The 21,173-nt window shown below is 41.2% G+C and overlaps 1 protein-coding gene across 3 annotated transcripts in view; it reads right to left on the bottom strand.

The window, feature by feature from the left end:
• Window positions 1-21,173, bottom strand: part of PALS2 (protein associated with LIN7 2, MAGUK p55 family member) — a 208,588-nt gene that overhangs the window by 29,809 nt on the left and 157,606 nt on the right. For all 3 annotated transcript variants that reach the window (XM_075586787.1, XM_075586786.1, XM_075586788.1), the window contains 4 exons: window positions 18,524-18,592; window positions 5,244-5,405; window positions 2,359-2,561; window positions 300-428 (listed from right to left, as the gene is read on the bottom strand). In XM_075586787.1, coding sequence (XP_075442902.1) covers window positions 300-428; window positions 2,359-2,561; window positions 5,244-5,405; window positions 18,524-18,592 — 563 coding nt within the window. The remainder of the gene's footprint in view (window positions 1-299; window positions 429-2,358; window positions 2,562-5,243; window positions 5,406-18,523; window positions 18,593-21,173) is intronic.

Below are 21,173 nucleotides of genomic sequence, written 5' to 3'. Positions count from 1 at the left end.
ATAGGGTAAACACCAAGATGAAATAAATGCTACTTAATCTGATGATGAAAAAAATACTTTGTTAAGTACTAGACATGTTTTCCTCTATGTTTAATGCAAAGTGTTTCCGTTCTAAAAATTCTAACGTTTACTCATCAAGTAACAAATCAAAATACAATAAAGTGATGGAATATTAATCAGTATTTCATGGGGATATGGAGCTACTTGCACCATTCATTTGGACAGTCTGATTTTCTATGTCAGTAAAGTGTTTGGTTACATACAGTCTTTTAATCACACAAACAGTAAATATTACTTACGGTTAGAAGCTTGGTTGTGATACCAGCATCCACAACTGCTTTGTGCATGGCACGCAGTGTCTCTAGCTCTGGAGCAGCAATGAATACTACATATGGCATAAATTCAGAAGTCCTTAGTACTTTCAATGCCTTTAGAGAAAAAATAAATAAGATAAATATGCAACAGCACACATCTCTATATATTTTTTTACATTAACTGAGAATTCTAGCAAAGGGGGTTAAGAATGCAATCTAGAAAAAAAGCAGTCCTAAAATAATGAAGAAACACATTATCATTGGTTAGTAAAATCATTATTTTTTATGAAAGGAAATAATGATTGTTTACCATCAGAAAAAAATATTTTCATGCACATACATCTACTGTACTGCCTTAAACCGATTATGAATCAATCACAAAGTATGTGAGTTAGGTAGCACTCCACAGAAATGGAATTTAGCAATAATGAACTGAGATCGTGGTACAAGAGAACAAGGAGGAACCTCAAACCCCCCAGAAAAGTCACAAATATATACAAATGTTCCCAGCACACAATCTAAATAATAATCGGACAAATGTCAATTTTGAAAATAAAGAATCTATTGAAAATAGATGCAATACAGAGTTGCGATCGGCGCTGCATCCAGGAACTCCCGATGACGTCATGGACTCCACCCACGCTCGTCGGGAATGGCTTAGGGGTCCCACTCCTCTCCCTGATTCAACAGCTGGGACATAAAAAGAACACTATGATGAACACATTTACCGCTCGGACTGCTACAGATGACTGCTTGACAGCACTTGGCACAACAACCACTGAGAATTCGTAACGTTCCATTTACTTGCTTTAATAGCTTTTTGATCAATTGAATTGTTTTTCTTTGCAGCTTTGTCCAGCATTGGTTTTTCAGACTCACAATTTGCTATAATTATGCAGTATTTCTAGAATTTATATTTGGATTGACTCATTCTCTAGTAGTCAGGAGTATTCATTCACCTGACATTGTGTACACAGGTGCTACATTTAGGTGCTTTTGAGTCACCAGATACATTCTGTAGATATCAATTGTCTAGATCATACACATCCAGTCTATGTAGTGAGCATATCTTCACATCTTTGCCTAATTTTAGATGAGAGGTTTTGGATGGAGGTACATAAGGGAAGTACCATAGACTCAAAAGGTGTGGGAACAGGCATGAAGAAGGGGTAATTTAGACCCTGAAACGTTGCCCCCTTGTTTTTTATCACCTTATCTTTTACAGTTTACGTAGTTTTTTCCTCCCCCTCCCCTTTTTCTTTGTGTTTTTTTACCCCCCTTGTTATTCCTCCACTCCTCCTCGCCCTCCATTTTTTGTGATATTGTTTAGTTTTGCTTGAGAAGATGTACTCTCTGTGCCTGCATTAGGAGCAACTCTGTTTTGCATCTATTTTCAACATATTCTTTATTTTCAAAATTGACATTTGTCCAAGTATTATTTAGATTGTGTGCTGGGAACATTTGTATATGATTATGAAAACAAACACCACAGAGAACCCCAGCAAGCTCTTTTTTGGAACCCCTGAGCCCCCACAAAATATATATATGTATATAAGTGTCAAAAAGGAGAGCTATTGAGCGTGGCAAATATATACAAGCAACAGAGAAACCCAATGCTACATCCAATATGACAAAAATACACAGTAAAATACTTACATATTCTCTTGAAAAGGGTCATTTAGTTTAACCCTTTAGCCAAAGCATTGTAAGCCTGTGAGCCACGAGAAGGCAGACCCAGTTCACAGGTCCTAACACTACCAGATAAAATACTAATATACCTCTATTAGGATTAAAATTCTCATTTACTTCTATTAGGAGGGAGAAAGACAAACATTGGATCTATATCCAGTAAAATGAAAAGGACCTGCTGACTTAGGAAGTGGGGAGTGGCGGGCTTAAAACATGGGAGGGAGTGGCTCACAGGCTTACAATGCTTTGGCCAAAGGGTTAAACTAAATGACCCTTTTCAAGAGAATATATAAGTATTTTATTGTGTATTTTTGTCATATTGGATGCACCTTGGACGTATCAAAGCAGTAATTACCTGTGGATTTACATCTAATATGCATGTTCTTCCAGCCATTACAACTTCATGTATGGAGTCTATCTTAGTGCCATATAGATTCCCTTCATATTCTCCATGTTCCAAGTATCGACCAGCTTTTACATCAGCTTCCATTTCCGATCTCGATACAAATCTGTATGCATGTCCGTCTTTTTCATCTTCTCTTGGCTTGCGTGAAGTGACTAAACAGGATTTAGAAGGAACAACATGAAACAGTCTTCATATTACTGTAAATGCTTAGGTAACATTCGAAGATGAACCTTCAAAACAATTTTTCTTTTAAACAACCGAAAGCTATTTTTGTGTTAGAAAAATGTAATCACCCAAAAAATGAAAATGTTACCTATTTGTGTACTTTAAAAAATTGCTGGTTTTATTTAAAACTAGCTGATATACCCGGCGCTGCCCGGGATTAAATTTTCCTGCTTCCCCTCTGTCTCCGCTCCACTCCCCCGTTCACAGCTCCATTTCCCCCCCCTCCCCGTTCACAGCTCTGGTCCCCCCCCTGTTCACAGCCGAGTTCCACACCCCCCCTTCACACCTCATTTCCCCTTCACAGCTCCATCACCCCCCTTCACAGCTCCGTTCCCCCCCTTCACAGCTCCGTTCCCCCCCTTCACAGCTCCGTTCCACCCCCCCCCCTCGTTCACAGCTGCAGTCCCCCACCGGTCACAGCTCCGTTTCCCCCCCTTGCATATCTCCGTTCCCCCCCTTCCCCCTTACACAGCTCCACACATTACTCTCCCCCCGTGCACCTCACATCACTCGCCCCCCTGCACCTCACATCACCCCCCCCCCCTCATCTCCCATATATCGCCACTGCATCTCCCATCTCCCTCTCTCCCCCACCACAGGCTGCGGCGGAGGCATGCAGGTTGCGAGCGGGCGGGCAGGAGGCGGCGGCACACGAGCGCTAGAGTGCGGCTGTGTGGGGACTCTGAGGGGAAGCCAGGGGGGAGGAAGAGCTGGGGAGAGGAAGAGCGAGGAAGAGCTGGGGAGAGGAAGAGCCGGGCACAGCGGGAGGGAGAGAGAGCCGGGGAGAAGAAGAGCCGGGCACGGCCGGGGGGAGGGAGAGCCGGGGAGAGAGACAGGAATGGTGGGGGGGATTCGGAGAGCGGACTCGGGGGGGTGGGGGGGAGTCGGAGAGCGGACTCGCTCCGAACAGTGAGGAGGAGAAGCGCAGAGTGAGGAGGATCAAAGATTGCCTTTGAGCCCGTTTGTGACGTCACCCCGGCCCGCAAACCCCGCCCCTCAGCCAATAGGAAAGCGCGCCAATGAGAGGTGTGGCCGGCCGGCCGCCAACCAATCAGAAAACGCACAAACTCACAGAAAAACATCCTGACAGACAAACATTTCAGTCTTATAAATTTTTTCCCATTAGATATCTTTTTTTGGCCTCCAAGTTAAGATAACAATGGCATTAGTTAAAAAAAAAAAAAAAACTCCTGAAGTGCCAACGTACTTTTTATTTAACAGATCAAACTGGCTTCCCATATCCTTTAGAATTTAATTTAAAACTCTAGATCTGATTTACAAAACTCTCAACCACGCTGTCTCACCTTACATACCCAAATACAGTATATACCTAAATGCTGCCCACGTCCTGCCCATGACATCCACCTTTACTTCTGCCTTATTATCTCCTCTAACTCCCAAATACAAGACTTCTCTCGTGCTGACTCCTCTCTCGCTGGAATTCTACCATGTACCATCAGACCCCCCCGCCCCCAGCATTCAGACATTTAAAAACAACCCTTTTCAAGGAAGCCTATATGCCATACCTCTAACATACACCATCCCCCCTCCAGACCTATTGGGACCAGCTGTGCGGCTGGACCTAACTCCATGCTAAAACCCCCTAACATCCACACCCCCCACACCATAACGGGATCACCTGTCGACTGGACCATACTCCATCCTGAGGCATACTCCGTCCCACAATGAGCAGCCACTTTACCTTTTGTTTCAACATTTCCCCATATTCCGTCTAGATTGTAAACTCTCCCGAGCAGAGCCTTCGTGAAATTTTTTGCATATGTTTGTGCTTGTTTGTCCTTATTTAGTATGTTATTCTGTTTATATAATTTATATAGCTCTGTATGGTGATAATCATAATAATAATAATAATAATAATTCACTCTGGTTATAGACGAAACTGGACCTGCAAGCTACATGCAGTGTTGTCTTAGAAGCATTATTCTTTTATCATTTTCTACACCGAAATAAAGACTAAATCATGTGTGACGACCAGTTATGTCAATCAGTGAATTCTGATAAGTTTTTAGTGTAATTTAACATATAAATTAATTAGACTCGATAGACTTGTTAAAAATCCACTAATCGTCCACTTTTTCTACCAAATGGATTTATGCATAATCTGGAACACTGTAGATTATGTGCATAGACTTGCAAATATTAGACACTAAACTTTGGAGGCACAGGTTTTGGGAGGTGGAATGTGTGTGGCTAGAGAAACTCAAGGAGCATTGAGGGGCAACTGAAGCTACTATTTCACAATAAAAATTAATAACTTTCTGAATGTTCTCAGAGCTAATTTATCTAAATAGTTCCATACAGCAGGTGTGATTGCAGGTTTCTCAACAATGATGTCTGTGTCTGACGTAAAAGCAGTAGAAGTTGTGCATCTCTGACTTTTCTTCATTATGCTGTTTTGGGCTGTTGAATAGTAATTTAACTTAAGTCAAGACAGGTAAAAAAGGGTTATTCATTTTCATTACAGCTCCTCAACGGTAAATGCTGAATAAAATGTGTAACCGTATCTTGTTATTTTAGTCTTTTCAATCCATTGTAAAAAACAAAAAACAAAAAAAACAAAAAAACAAAAAACAAAAGAAAACACTTACATGGAACGGTGGTTCCAAACTGGGTGGGATTCAGGACAATGAATCTGTTTTTCAAGCTTCTACGACCCACTCCCTGGGCCCCTATCAACACTAGTGTCTTCCTTTGAAATGGAGGCATCCGAGCCACTTCCTCATAGATCTGAATTTCATGGCGGTCAAATTCTGTTTAAAAAAAAACAAACACAAAATATAATTTAGAAAATTCAACTATCAACCAAGTTTTTAGGATTTTAAATAACATGGAACATGTGAGTCTTGCCTAACAATCACAGAAAATGTAAATAAGGAAACGGTCAAAATGAGCTTTGTTTATTGTTTTTACAGAGTGACATTTTGAATTGTTATGGCCAATTCAAATAAAAAATAAAAAAGACTCTAGAACGTGATACAGGACATCTTCAAAAGTTCCACATGTACTGTACTAGCTCTATGATAAATTAAGCCGCTTTTGAGCATTCATGTGGGTTCCCATAAAAATGTCTATTTATAGGTAATAATCAAAACTGATAATACATACACAACATTATTCTTCGTACATATTATATATCATATCTGTCCTGGAACAGGATTGTATATTTTCTGTATATTTTCTCTGCTCTCACACTGCCAGCTCTCCCCATGGAAAGTTGCATGTTTTTCCTGTTCCAAGCAGCCAGTGCTTCTGTGTACTGTATATTGCAACATAGTTGTTACATATTACTTTTTCCACATGCCACTAGTCAGTTGCCCGGGCAACTTCCCAATGCTCATAGTTTGAGATTGGTTTAGCCCTCTCCCCCTGCCCTTATCTGGATATTGTTATGCCCTTTGGCTTGTTCCTGTCTGGAAAGGAAAGTGTGCTCTCTTTTCAACAGCAGCCAAAGTGAGTAGACACATCTTCCACTGCTCCCTTAGAAAGGGATTCCTTTTTACCTTCCCCTCAGAGAAGCACTTCCCCATACAAAAAAGCCACTACCTTTCAAATAGGATACTTCTCCTCACAAGAGACATTTCTCACCACAAACTACATGGAAGTACTTTTATATTTCTGTGCACCCCACTCAAAGTTGAAGAAAATAAAAGGACTTTGTGTGCTTTAAAAAGGGGATGAGTTTATGCTACATGAATCTTCTCACCAGCTACAAGTGAGCCTGGATCCAGAATAATATCAATTACAAAAGAGATAATGTTAACAGACAGAGGCAATAACAATATTGTAAATTTCATTTGATAAGAGAAACCACAATTTCAGGCCAGACCGAAGCAACAATGTCTCATAAGAAAGAAGTACAAATAAACTAAAACGTTATTCTGCAATCTATTTTACAAGGCATCTGCTTTATACTGTAGGATAACTTTATGACTGTGAGACATGCATTAATAAGTTAAGTGCTTTATATTTACTAGCCACTCACAGTGAAGTTCGTTTTTGCCCACTTTATTTTACTGCCATCCTAAGCATAATAGGACAGGTGAATGACCAGAGGACTTTATCGACCCATACTGCTAGATCTATCAAACCTACTCAAGTTGCAACTGATGGAACTCTGGAGTTCAATCTGAGATCAGTCCTAAATATACAACATGTTATGTCAAATTAATCTAAAATGTATAGAATTCTAAATTATATAATTGTATCATGTAGTTCAAACTTCTCATAACCATATTGGCTTTGGAGAAATGTACATTTGTTGTGCACTCGAAGAAGCTTACGAGTAGTGATGTGTCGAAGTTCATCCCACAAACTTTTAGACAAACTCTTCTATTTCTTTGCAAACCATTCAAAACTTTTGTTAATGAAAAACTGTGCCAAAGCATGCAATTCTGCCCAAGCCTATCTTTTGTTTTGTTTTTTTGCTGCAAGTTTTTTTTAGTTTGTTGAAGCAAAATTTAGTCTACTTCACTATTAAGCAAATTGTCCCTTAGTCAAATTTTCACATAATAAAGTGTACAGCAAATAAAAATACCACTTCTGAGCATTTGACTTTCCCCATTATCTCTTAGCATAAAATGCTTCCACTGCAGCCAAGAATTTTGGGTAATGACATGCAAATGAGCACTCACAGTGTGTCACTTTTTGCTTCTTAGCCATTTCAATATGGACCTATCAGCTTATGCGTGACGTATTACACAGTTTTTTCAGCATAGCCTAGGTTAAAGAAGTGCATAGCCAGTAAACCCTATGGTTGCCACATTTAAGTTTTTATAATACAAGACGCCAGCGTTAACAGATCGTAGAGGCAAGACTGCCCGTCACACGCGACACCACTCTGACCAACCGCCCCTTTTGCGATCTTCCTTGCATTACCAGAATTGTTGTAGTATAACAAAGAGGGACGCACAATCCCCACCCAACCCCCCGTGTGCCCAAACCCCATTGTATATGTGATTTGGATGCTTCTACTTGTGATTGTCGTCCCAATCGGACTGATCCTTTACTATCCCTGAATTTCTTCAGCTAAAAGGCCAGGAAGGTCTTCAGGGTCTTGAATGCTTTCCTCCTTCTGGACATCCCTTACTTGGATTTCTTGAGGCACGAGGCCAAGAGAAAACAACCAAGGCAGCGGTTTTAAGCCAAAGTTTACCAACCAAAGTAATTTTCTCTCAGGAAGAGATGAATAAAAACCACACACACAAATATGCAACAAAACAATAAGTGCTCTGTGCCATGCTCTTTAAACAAAAACAGGGCATAAAGTCCTGCCAAGCAAAGTGAGTAAACACTCCGACCCAAAATGGCTGGGAGGGTTAAAAAAATGAACTGAGAAGCAATATGGTATTTTTGTCACTTATTTACTCACCATAACATATTTTGTGTCACATAATTAAACACATTTTCCCTTTGCTTAATTTTTCGCATAATCGAAAAAAATTAAACGGAGGCAACTTTTTTCTAACTCGAGCAAATTCATGAAAACTTGAACTTGAAAAGAAATGCTGTTTTGGCAGTGAATTCCAACTTTGGTGAAAGGTTCGCCCATCTCTACCTATGAGACTGCGAAAGCTCTGTACACTATAATTTCATACATGAAGAACCCTATTGTTGGACCCTGAAATGTATCACATCCTCCAACTAATACAATTTATATGATAAACAATGGACATTAAACTAAATAAAGCAGCACAAGAAGTTCCCGCTTTGGAACTAATCTAATACAATTCTTTTATTTTGGTGCATTTTAAACTAATCACCAACAAAATGATTGACACCTTTGAACCAGTTCAATGCAGTACTGGACCCTTGTGAAGTAGATTCTGCACAGTTTTCAAATGTGTTGAAATTATAAGAGATGTAGATCCTAAGTCAATTAAAGAAGGTTTCAAATGAACAAATATAATACAGTCATATGGATCTGCCTACATTTTATATTTGATTTGTGTATGTATGTATGTCTTTATTTATATAGCGCCATTAATGTACATAGCGCTTCACAGCAGTAATATATGTGACAATCATATAAATAACACATTAAGGGGAGATGTGCTTCAGACATAAAAGTAACATTTAGGAAAATGAGTCCCTGCTCCGAAGATCTTACAATCTAATTTGTTGGTAGAAAGACAGAGACAGTAGGATGGCGTTCTGGTAAGTGCGTCTGCAAGGGGCCAAGGTTAATGTATGAGGTGTTAATTATTAGCCATGGAGCTACTCATATGTTTCCTTAAGCAGGTGTGTTTTAAGGTAGGTCTTAACCCTTTGCGGTCCAATGAATTTTCACTAACTGCGCCAGCCGGTCTAATTTAATTTTCGGGGAAAAAAACCCACATACAGCTCAACCCGTTTTAGCACGATCCGCTTATAACGCGGTTTGAGCGTTATTATTGTAATCTTGATCAAATATGAAAAAAAAAAAAAAAAAAAAGAGATTTTTTTTGCACAAACACACTGCGCACACACGCACACACAATGCGCCCACTCACAGCACACTGCGCCAGCACACTGCGCCCACTCAGCACACTGCGCCCACTCACAGCACACACTCACAGCACACTGCGCCCACTCACAGCACACACTCACAGCACACTGCACCCACTCACAGCACACTGCATCCACTCACAGCACACTGCATCCACTCACAGCACACTGCACACAGTGCGCCCACTCTCAGCACGCTGCACCCACTCACAGCACACTGCACCCACTCACTGCACACACTCACAGCGCACTGCACACACTCACAGCGCACTGTACACACTCACAGCACACTCCCTACACACACACAGCACACACATCACACACATAGCCCCTCTCCCATCCCAACCTCCTGTGTCAACTGCTGGAGCATCGTGGGGCTGCCTGGTGCCGGGCTGTGGGGGAGGAGGGGGAGGTCAGTGAGGCTGCCGGAGTGCAGGGCTGCTGATGGGGATCGTGCCGAGATTGGGGGGGGGGGGGGTCAGTGAGGCATGCCGGAGTGCAGGGCTGCTGATGGGGATCGTGCCGGGCTTGGGGGCGTGGGGGGTCAGTGAGGCTGCCGGATTGCGGGGCTGCTTTTGGGCATTGGTGCCGGGCTGAGGGGGTGGGTCACTGATGCTGCCAGAGTGCGGGGGGGGGGGCATTTCAGTAAGGCTGCTGGGAGAAGTGCAAGGGGAATGCCAGGGAAATCCAACATTGGACTGCAAGTACTAAAATATTTTGTCGGATATATTCCGACATTCGACCGGAAAGGGTTAAATGTGGATAGAGAGGGTGCTAGTCGGATATTGAGGGGAAGGGCAATCCAGAAGTGTGGGGCAGTCAGTGAGAAAGATTTAAGGCAGGAGAGGGCTTTAGATACAAAAGGGGAAGAGAGAAGACATCCTTGAGCAGAACGCAAGAGTCGGGATGGTGTATAGTGAGAAATTAAGGCTGAGATGTAAGGAGGAGCAGGAGTGTAAAGCTTTAAAAGTGAGGAGGAGAATTGAGTGTGTGATATGGGATTTGAATCCAGATTTCGGAAAGAGTAGAGTAGAGTTATTCTGGCAGCAGCATTTAGGATAGATTGTAGGGGAGACAGATGAGAGGCAGGAAGGCCAGACAGCAGGAGGTTACAGTAGTCGAGACGAGAGTGTCAGGAATCGGCGTCCTCCGCGCTCCCCACACAGAACACTCTCTCCCCTCAGGGAGTCCCTGGACACACAAAACAATCCTGCCTTACCGACCTCTGCGGCTCCCCGCCCCTGCCGCTGTATCACTCCCCTCGGCGATTCCTCTGCTCAGCGCCGGGCGCGCCCACGCCTTCCCGCGCGCACACCTGCACCATCCACTGGCTCGGTCCACGCGTTACGGAGCACGCTCATTCTGCACACTCTTCTTCCCGTCCCCCGGACCTCAGGCTCCGCCCCCGCACTCCACACGAGCATACTCAGGTTACCAACAAGACTCACCTGGCCTGTTATGCCTGCACCAATCTGCAGTGTCTCCCTGTAGCTCTTCCTGTCCCGCCTCCGTTCCTAATTGGACCTTCCTGCTTTATCTAGCTCCTCTCTGCTCTCAGTCTTTGCTCGACATAGTCTCTGTATGGAAGTACTTCTGGATTCTCTCAGTGTTTTCACAGGTTCTGACGCGGCTTGTATGGCTACCCCCTCTGGCTCTCGATCTCGGCACTCCTTGGACAACGCTCACTCTGGTAACCCCTTGAACACGGCTTGGACTACGACCTATCTCCGCTCTCCACTCCCTGACCTCGGCAAGGCATTCTTCACTCTCTCTCTACAACCGGTACCGGCAAGTATTGTCTACCTTACTACACCTGGCCTGGCAACACTTTATACCACACTCCGGACACGCTCCCTTTGCTGCGGGTGCGTGTATTACCACTTCCCCCTTCAGCTCAGGGGACGGGTGTGGTCTGCGGGCAGCACCGGCGTAACAGAGAGAGAATGTGTCTGTGTCAGTTTTTGCAGTCGAGCAACAGAGGAAAGGGCGTATCTTGGTAATATTGCGGAGGAAAAAATGACCGTTTTTGCTACCGTTTGAATGTGAGAGGAGAAGGTGAGAGAGGAATAGAGTGTGACCCCTAGGCAGAGTGTGCTTGGGCTACTGGGTGAATGATAGTACTTCCAACAGTAATGTGTAAGTAGGAAATAGGGTCAGATTTGGGAAGAAGTATGAGGAGCTCTGTTTTTGCCATGTTAAGTTTAAGTCGGCAGAGGGCCATCCAGGATGATATAGCAGAGACACATCCATAAACTTTAGTCTGTACAGCAGGTGTAAGGTCAGAGGTAGAAAAGTACATTTGTGTGTCATCAGCATAGAGGTGATATTTGAACCCAAGAGATGGGATTAGGTCACCTAGAGAGAGTGTGTAAAGAGAAAAGGGAACAGTTATCCTGACTTTAGCTTCCATGAAATCAGTAAAAACTGCATGTTCTTTTCTGATTTTTTTTTTTTTGTCCTTGATAATTCAATGATGCTGACAAGAGTCTGGAAGTAATTGTCTATTTTTTTCTTTTTTCTTCTTCAAATATTTTATGTTCCATTTAACAATTCATATTCCACATGTAGCGGTAGTAAAGTACTTATCTTAGGCTGCGGTCCCAGTCTGCACTGTAGCACGCGCGCCAGGTGGGGTGGCAGTGCGAGCACAGCGCTTCACTGTGATCTGTGGCAGATGCAGGAGATTGCGACTTGGGGGGGGGGGGAGGGTGTGGCAGGAGTTTTGCAGGGGCGTAGCCATGACCTCGCGGCTGGTTTGCCCTCATTGGCTGAACTGTCGTGGGGGTGTGTGGCCACCCCACCGTCGCAAGTTGTAAATTCAATTTGGATGTCTTTTGAAAAACGGGTAGTAGAGCGCAGCTGCCAAATGCGCGCGAACTGTACATTCTGGGCCCAGCCCCATTGAGGGGCGGTACTTGTTCGTGCTGTAGAACGTACTGAGGATGGAGCGTTACTCATAAAACATGAAAAAGAAATACTGTATAGGACGTGGGCTACACCAGACTGCAAAGATCAGAGGAATACACTTGTTTGCAAGTCACACATTCCTCAATCTATGAGATGATTACTTTCTACTGGTTCTCACAAGTTCATTTTCTATTTTACAACAAGCCCCCATGCTACCATACTTACCTTAACTCTGTTAAAGGACAAAAAGATAGTGATCATATCTTTTATGACAATTGTTACACTCAAGGTTATAAATCTTCAATACTGTGTAGAAAATCTAAAATTATCCTACCATTACTCGAAAGATTGAGATTAAAAAAAAAAAAAAATAAACAACTAATCTTCAATGAGGACTGGGTTTTTTGCCCTTGTGAGATTCTCTTCAGTTTTTTTTTCTTTTATTGTTTTTATTTAGAACCATTAATAAAAAATAGATGTTACAAACAGATTGTGCCCTGACATGTCATTTGCTTGGGGGCATATAAAAGGAAAAAAGGGGGTGGGGGGTAAGGTAAAAACAAAATGAGGCGATTAAAGCTTGGGGGTAGGTGGAACAGGGATACATCACAACATTTCACAGCAAAGCAAAAAGGTTATCACAATATGTCCTCCAATATTACAATAGGGTATCTTTATTACATTCAGAGGGTATGTTCTTATGCTTACACTAAAATAAAATAGTCATCCAAAACATAGTCCTGAAAATGTAATTTGATACTAGTCGCACAGGCGGCATCTATATTTTATAGGCTGAGTTCTAAGCCCAGTACCCAACAGGAACCGCCTGGGCCTCTTAGCCTCAGAGCTCAAGTAATAATGGGTCCATCCCAGGGTCTGCAATGTTGGACAGCCAGGGGCCCCACACATTTCTGAATGGGTGCATTGTGTCAATTAGGTATGCTGTGATTTTTTCATACTTTAGGATTGGTCATATCCTGTTAATTATTTTGTTCAAATTCATGGGAGGTCATGGGTTTGCTTATGGTTAAGAGGAAATCGTCCGCAAAAAGACTTAGGGCCTCATGCAGAGAGCAGCGCTATTTAGAATTGGAGAGGGGAATAAAATTTAGCTTTATTGGAGAGTTTTTTTCTCCATATGCAGAAAGGGCATAAAACTGCATTTACAATCCTTTCTGCATGGAGAGTTTCAACCAGCGCTATGAGCGCTGTTGAAACTAGAGGGAAAGAAATCGTTTTTTTTTTTTTTCCTCCACCGGCCGCGGAGCGCCAGCTTCATGGTGGAGAGGAAAAATGTTGAAAATCACGCCTTTTTTTGGCGCGAACAGCCACTAGATGGCGTTCGCGGCTCTCTGCATACGGCCATTTTAAACACTGGAGAGATTAGGATCTCTCCAGCCGCGCGGCGAGTTTCAAGAAAAAAAAAATTGGCGCTTTTTTTAAAACTTGCCATTATCTGCCTTTCTCAAGGCAGAATTCGCCAAAACATGCCGCTTTCCCTGTTAGCGCTGCTCTCTGCATGAGGCCCTTAATTTGTATTCCTCATCACCCACTCTTACACCAGATATGTTTGGATTCATTCTCATTTCTATAGCCAGGGGTTTAATAGCCATGGCAAACAAAAGGGGTGAGAGCGGGCAACCCTGTCTTGTGCCATTTTTAATTTGGACTGTCCCTGAGATGTAACCCGCATTACGGATCAGTCCCTCTGGAGTACTATACAGGAGCTTTACCCAGCTAAGAAAGTTTCCTCTAAGCCGGAAAGCACCCAATACTGAGAATATTTACGACCAATTAACTCGGTCAAAGTTCTTTACTATATCTATCATTAAAAGCACAGATGGTATTTTTTCCATGTGTGCTATTTTTGGCCAAATTGATTACTCTGCTAACATTGGAGGGTACCTCTCTATTGGGATGAACCCCACCTAATCTGGATGTATCCGTCTTGGGAGTAGAGTAATTAGTCTATTAGCTAGGATTTGGCAAGTATGTTGTCATCCGAATTGATTAATGAAATTGGTCTATAGCTACGGCAGTCAGTCAGTCGGGTCTTTCCCTTTCTTATGTATTCTACATCGCTTGTAGCATTTCAGTTGGAATATTTCTGCTCTCTCTGAAGCTATTAATTAGCTTTGTTAGATAGGGAACCAGTTTACCCTTGAATTTCTTATAACATAGTCCTGAAAACCTGCCTGGCCCAGAAGCTTTAGCAGGCTTTAGGGACCTCAGGACTGTATTCATCTCATCCTCTTATGGGGCCATTCAAATTACTCTGCTCAGCCTTAGTAATTGTTGGGATGCCACAGTCCTGTAAGAACTGCCATCCCTCAGTCTTTTTTATTTTTGGGGGTTTTACATCCATCATATGTCAGTAAAGAATCTATAAAATTAGAAAACGTATAGAAAAACGTGATTTTCTCTGGGTCATACGATAAGTTTAATAGACAAAACATGTTAGCTACTTTGTTTGTCTCTCAGTTTACGGGCCAGCATGGTATCAGGTTTATTGACATTTGAGTAGTAAAGTTGCCCAGTCAACCTGCAGGCTTTCTCTACTTGTTCGGTCAGCAGAATTCCCAGGTTTTTCCTGGTGGTATCCAGTTTGTTAGTTATCTCGAATCATGTTTTTGTTTATTGCGGGCTTCTAGGACTGACACTTCATCATGAATTTTGTGATAGCTTTTAAATACATTTTTTTCCCTTAGCGATGATATTTTTTTTATTAAAGTCCCCCTAATAACCACTTTGTGTGCCGTCCAGAGAGTTTAGTGATGTTTCTATGTTGTAATTTGTAATAAAATATGTGTCTAATGCCTGGTTTATTTCCTATACAATTTCTGGCACAACCAACAGGGATTTATTTAGCCTCCTGGAATGAAGTGATGGCGGCCTCCCCCATGAATCTAATGTGATCCGACCAGGTAATTGGTATATCTTCGCACTACTAACTTGTAAGAATGTGACAGTCTACAAAAACATACTGTACTCGATCCTCGAATAGGATTTCTGAGGATTAGAGTAAAATGTAAAATCTCTGTGGGTCGTATTCAGGATATGCCACACATAGAATAATAGCAAAGCAGCTGAATCAATTCCTAAGAAGTTAAGGTTTTTTTTTCTTTTTCTGTCGATTAGTTTAATGCTTGGGGCCCACTAGATCTATCCAACACACTGTCAAGCACCATATTCATATCTCCTGCTATTAACAATTTTCCCTTTATTTTACTTAGATTTTCGAAAAAATCATCATAGGAAGATTTCAGAGCTCCATTGGGAACATAAATGGTAGCCAAAGTGATCGGTGTGTTGCTAATAGTACCTAATAAAATAAGATATCTACCATCCTTGTTGTTTTTTTGTTCTAGGACAAAGTGTTTTATTACTAAATATTATAGCCACCCCATTTTGTTTAGCTAATGAGGAAGCCAGGAAGACTTGCGAGTATCGTTTATCAAAATATGACGGTTTAGACTTAACACTGTGTCTCTTGCAGAAACAGGATGTTGGCATTCAGTGTTTTATACTCCGTAAAAGCTATTCTGCATTTTTTCAGGCTATTAAAACCTTTAACATTATGGGTCATGTGTTTACAGGACATCCGTAACATAAGTGAACTGCCAATCAACCCATTGTAATCTTGTTAGGCTCCCTAGGTTGGATAACTTACTTGTTATAGTGGAGCTATGAGTGATGTAGAGGATGTGGGGGGGGAGAGGGGAGAGGGGGAAAAAAAGAGGGGGATGCCATAGATTCAGCACATAATATGTCTGAATCTATACAACCAGACAGGGAGGGGTCTCTGAGGAGCTTGGGTTTGTTTGGGTTAATTTTTTCAGAGGTGAGCATTGTGCAGGTTACTTTCAGAAAGAGGGTTCGATTTGCGCTGGAATTATAAATCCAAATGGGAGATCAGGTGATTTGTTAAAAGAGGGCTATAAGCCAAACATATTTGCAAATACAGTGACATTTTAATTTTTTTAAAGATAAATACTTTCATGTCTTGTGGTCAGCAGGTCCTTTCTTGGGCCCCATAGGACATTACTTAATTTTACTTGATTGAGACAGACCTTACATATGTACTATGTATACTATGGTGGTGTGGTGCGACCAACTGGCAATAAACATACAGTAGAAACTTATGAGTATATAATCATGTCAGGAAGACATCATACATCATCCTGAAGTTCGGGGTAATACAACAGGGTGTTGGCACTGCTAACTCTAGCCCTAACCTGGTGACTAATCAGGCCTACAGGGCAAAAACAACATACCAAAGGCCTCAACTATGTCAAAGGCCTTGGTCAACATCTTGTGCTGTACTCCACAGTCCCTCGTGCCACAAGAGTTATAACAAAAACATTGCATTTATAAGGTATATGGCAAACAATTGTCTATATATATTGTTTTATAAACCAGGGCAATGTACCGCCATATTAGGAGTGTCTGTTCCATCCTCATGCCTCCCTCCCATGGGGGGCGTTGGTCCTGTGCAGAAAACTTGACATATAACCAGGCCAAAAATAAACTGGGAGTCCGCCATGACCCTCCGAATACAGGGGAGAAAAAGGGAAACATGTAAAACCTTTTTTCATCACCATATGTTTTACCATGTCTCCTCTCTGCCAGTCGGGCAGTCCAGACATGCAGAGTCTCTGGTCTCATGGAAGATCCAGTAAGTGTACTCAGAACCACACTATGAAAGTCATCCTGGAGGGGTCTCGCTTCTGGCCTGAGGGTCGGTCTCGTCCTCTGAACAGTCTGCCAAGTCGTCTGCAGGGGCTGCGCTCATCCGGTAATCTTCTTGGTGGGGCAGATAGGCCCTTTGCTGATACAACTAGCCTAAAGGGGAAACCATATTTTTTATCTTATATGCTTTTTGATCAGCCTCTCAGTTATCAGCTTAATATTGCATCTATTAGCTAATGTGATAGGGGATAAATCAGGGTATATCTGGAGGGCCAATCCCTCGAACTCCAACATGGCTGTTTCTCTGGCCGACCGCAGTACATCTTCCTTAATCTTGAAGTAGTGGAACTTTAGTACTGCTCCCTCTATCTGGGCTTTTGCCCGAGAGACAGATGGGTCCTATGTAGATGAGACATGTCGGCATCGGTGTCCGGTAAGAGTTGTCTGAACAGGTGATGCAGATAGGGCCCAATGTCGTTGACTTGTTCTGGAACACCCGTGTTCCAAGTGTTGCTTTTGTTGGATCTGTTATTAAGATCTTCATGTTTGTCTTGCAACTCCGCAAATTGGCAGTTTGGCGTCATGGATGCTGCTTTCGAGCACCGTTACTTTTTTTTAATAAGTTTGTCTGTTTTACCTTCAACCATCTCAGTCCATTGACCCAGAGACATGACTTCCCTGTCAATGTCTCTAAGTGCCACTGGTAGTTCCGTTTGAAATAGAAATTTAATGTTCTTACCGATATCTTTTATCTCGGTGGTGTTCACCAGGCCCCCACTGACCTTGTGCTGGCGTGGTAGTGATGTCTCTGGGTTCGACACGTGTGGTCTCGCCTGGCTCCGCCTTCTTGGGCGTCTTTTCGTGCCTCTTGAAGTTGGTAGCTTTTGTTCGCCGTTCGCCTTCTTCTCCCTCTCAGGGGCATTTATAGGTAACAGGGGCACTGCTATGAGTGTTGCATTTGTTTAATATGTCCTGCTTAACGATTTTTATCCTCTATTTACGTTTTTAATTCAGCCACAATTAGAGCTGCTCAAGTTAGCTTCGTCCCTCATTTGTGCTGCGCATGCACCCACTGTACAGTACCTCCTTTAGTTTTTTTTTGTTTGTTTTTAAGTAAATGTGTCAAAAACTGAAGTAATTCAACACTACAGAAATAATTCAAACATTCTTTAAAAAAATGCAAGGTTAAGATTTAAGATGCCCGTTGAACGCAATTTCACCTTACAAAGTGGGACATGTGGAAACAGTATTTATTAAACTATACTGAGGAATGTTACAATTTAACCCTTCCACTGGTCAGCTGCGCCCTCTGAAGAACCTTCTTGCATTTATTTCCTAAACCAGGCTTAAATGCCAATTTGCACTTAGCAATATATTATGTGGTTTTTTTTTACACTAGCCTGATCTTTCAGAGTGCTCTGGCTGTAATAAAACATTTAACATTTCACTTCAAAATTCAATCTACTTTATAATGAACAAAATAAGTTGACAGTGATATACTATACTGTACATCTAAAATTCTTTAAAAAAAAACCAGAGGTCGTCTGTGACCAGTTTTGCTAGCACTGAAACTCCATTCTGTCTGTTCAGAAATGATTTACCTCCCCCCCCCCTCAATTTGGATTAGTCAGTAATAGTTATTTGGTGAACAGCATATAGGGATACAGAATAGGAGAAGTTTTCCCTTTTTCTATCAAAACTCAAAGACCTGCTTAATATTAATAGTAAATTAAACTTTAAAATGTAGCTTTAAAGAATGCCTTTAGTTAAAATATACCAAAAAATGTACCAGCATTTCTTGTTGTAAGATACATCATCTTTTTCTTTTTCTTGCTTGTTATTGTACCGCAAAATTGCCCTGAAATAAAAATGTGAACAGGTATGTAATACACATGCAATATATTACCTGTCGTTTAAAAAGAAAACTGCACCATTAATCCTCAACAACTCTTGAAACTTTTTGTAATTCATGAAGTGTTTTCTAGTGAATTGCAGTCACAATCTACAGTATAGGTAGGCAGAGGCAGCTCTTTTCTACATAATTGTGTCAAAATGTAATTCTGTAATATTTATTGAAAGTGAAGTCTCATATGTTGAAGAACCTAATGCAACTAATGGTAGTAATGGGTAATAGATACAAAAATGCATTATTCATACCTTAAAGTTGAAGTATTTACAAATTATTTTTGAAAGTTTATCCTTACATTTGTAAACCATGCAATCAATATTTTTAGTGGAGCTTTACATTGTCATTTAATAAGTGAGGTACATAGAAAGAAAAAAAAGGGGAAAATATAAGGGGTGTAAAAATATTTAGCGCATAAAAAACAAGGAAGTGAAAGAACCAACAAAATATTAAAAACATTTAAAAAAACGTGTACAGAATGCAGTAACTATATACTAAATTACTTGTTAAAATAATTCTGGATCTTGTTTATAATGGGCTGAGATGCTGCTACACAAACACAAGCTCCACATTTATTTAAATAAAAGGAAACCACAACAAGGTAATGTAACCAGCCCAACCCCGATCCCCCAGAATGATTTTATAGATTAGCCACGAGAAATGGGCTCAATTGGAAGCTGCAACCTCATCAGGAGAATAACGTTGCAGCTTCCTATTGGACAGCCACATAAATGTTCAGGCAGTAACACTGGCATTTAAACAGAAAGTATTTTGAGAAGAGGAGGTTCCCGGGTGCTGAAAATAAGCAGTTCAGTCCAGAGGACATGCCGATTTGAATTCTTGTATCGAAAACAAATTATTGGGTACTGAAAATGTCCAGGATTGCTTTAAGGTCTGCTCCTACATTTGTAGTAGTCCACTACGTTTGCCATCTTCTCTGCTGGTTCTGAACCCTACATTTGACATGGGCTGTAATCCCAAACATTTAACATGGGAGGGGACGATTTTCTCTTCCATAAACCCGCTCCCTGTTCGAGAAACCCTGCAAAAGCTCTGCCTAGCAAAGCTGCCTACATAGATAGGCAAGATCTCCTTCTCTAATATATTAGTGGCCATCTGAAATACTTTCTTCTGGAGTGGGATATGTAGAATCTGTATTTAGTAAACTATACTGAGGAATGTTACCATTTAACCCTTCCACTGGTTAGCTGCGTCCTCTGGAGAACCTCCTTGATGTTATTTACCTTTTGCACTTGGCAATACATTATGTGCTTTTTTGTTACAATGACATGATCCTTCAAAGTTCTTTGGCTGTAATAAAACATGCAACAGTCCACTTCAAAATTCAATCTACTGTATAATGTACAAAATAAGTTATTTAAAATAAAATTCTAAAAATAAATAAATAAGAATACTGAGGTACTGTAGTCTGTGTCCAGTTTTGCTAGTGTTGAAACTCCATTCCGGCTGATGAGAAATTTGTAACCACCCCCCCCCATCCTAATTTGGATTCCTCAGTAATAGTGTAATATTTGGTGAACAGCATCTAGGAATTAGGAATAGGAAAAATCAATGATTTGTTTTACATACAAGAATTCAAATTGGTGTGTCCTCTGGGCTGAACCGCTGTATTTTCAACTCCCGGGGAACCTCTTGTTCTAAAAATATTTCCGGTTTAATTGCCAGTGTTACAGCCAGAACATTTATGTGGTCGTCCGAGACAGTTAATTTTGGGAATGTCAAAGTAAAAATGTCTCTCTATGACAACATCCTGCATTGCATGAAGCCTTATAGGAAGGAGTACATCTATACATCCCTGTATAGCACGTTTCCCAACAAGTGGTGCAAATCCAGCACTTTACAACCCTTTCCAATATATCACATCGTCATTCCAATTTTTTTTTTAAAGAATTATTCCAGTTGTAAAGCGTTTAAAATACAGTACCTACAGTAGATTTAAATTTATTATGCCACTGCCACTAGTTCACATTGTATCTTTACCAAGTTAAAACTAACTAATAAATACTATATATTTAAATTATTTCACAACATCTGAAATGTGTAATCTGTTTATATTGAAAATACTTACTTTGTGAAGAGGTGTGCTGCTAATTTGTTTTTATACCTATACCATGATTTTTGTTCCTAAAGACATCACTTATCTAATTGTAATCCCATTAATTATATCCCTGTCTTTTATTACTTCTGTTACTTTCTCTGTTCTTAGTTATACGGACACTACATAACACGCTATACAAGGACAAAAATACACTACTAATATAAAATACATCAGTGTGTTGGCTAGATATAAAATATGGTATTGAGTCCAAGGAAATGGAAATTCCCACTTAGTGAATTATACATCAGCTTTGAGTTAAAACAATGTCACTTGGAAAACAGATGCAATCTGTACATCATAGGGTGTATGCTAGTCAATGTGTGTATAGAGCAGTCATGCATGTGCTGTTGACGGAAACGTTTTTTTCCCATCTCTCAATCAGCCATGTCATAATGTCATCATAACATATATTTA

Source organism: Ascaphus truei, chromosome 2, assembly GCF_040206685.1.
Source record: "Ascaphus truei isolate aAscTru1 chromosome 2, aAscTru1.hap1, whole genome shotgun sequence".
NCBI classification, from domain to species: Eukaryota; Metazoa; Chordata; class Amphibia; order Anura; family Ascaphidae; genus Ascaphus; species Ascaphus truei.
The sequence above is the reverse complement of the archived record's forward strand: the minus strand, read 5'-3'. Positions and strand labels throughout refer to the sequence as shown.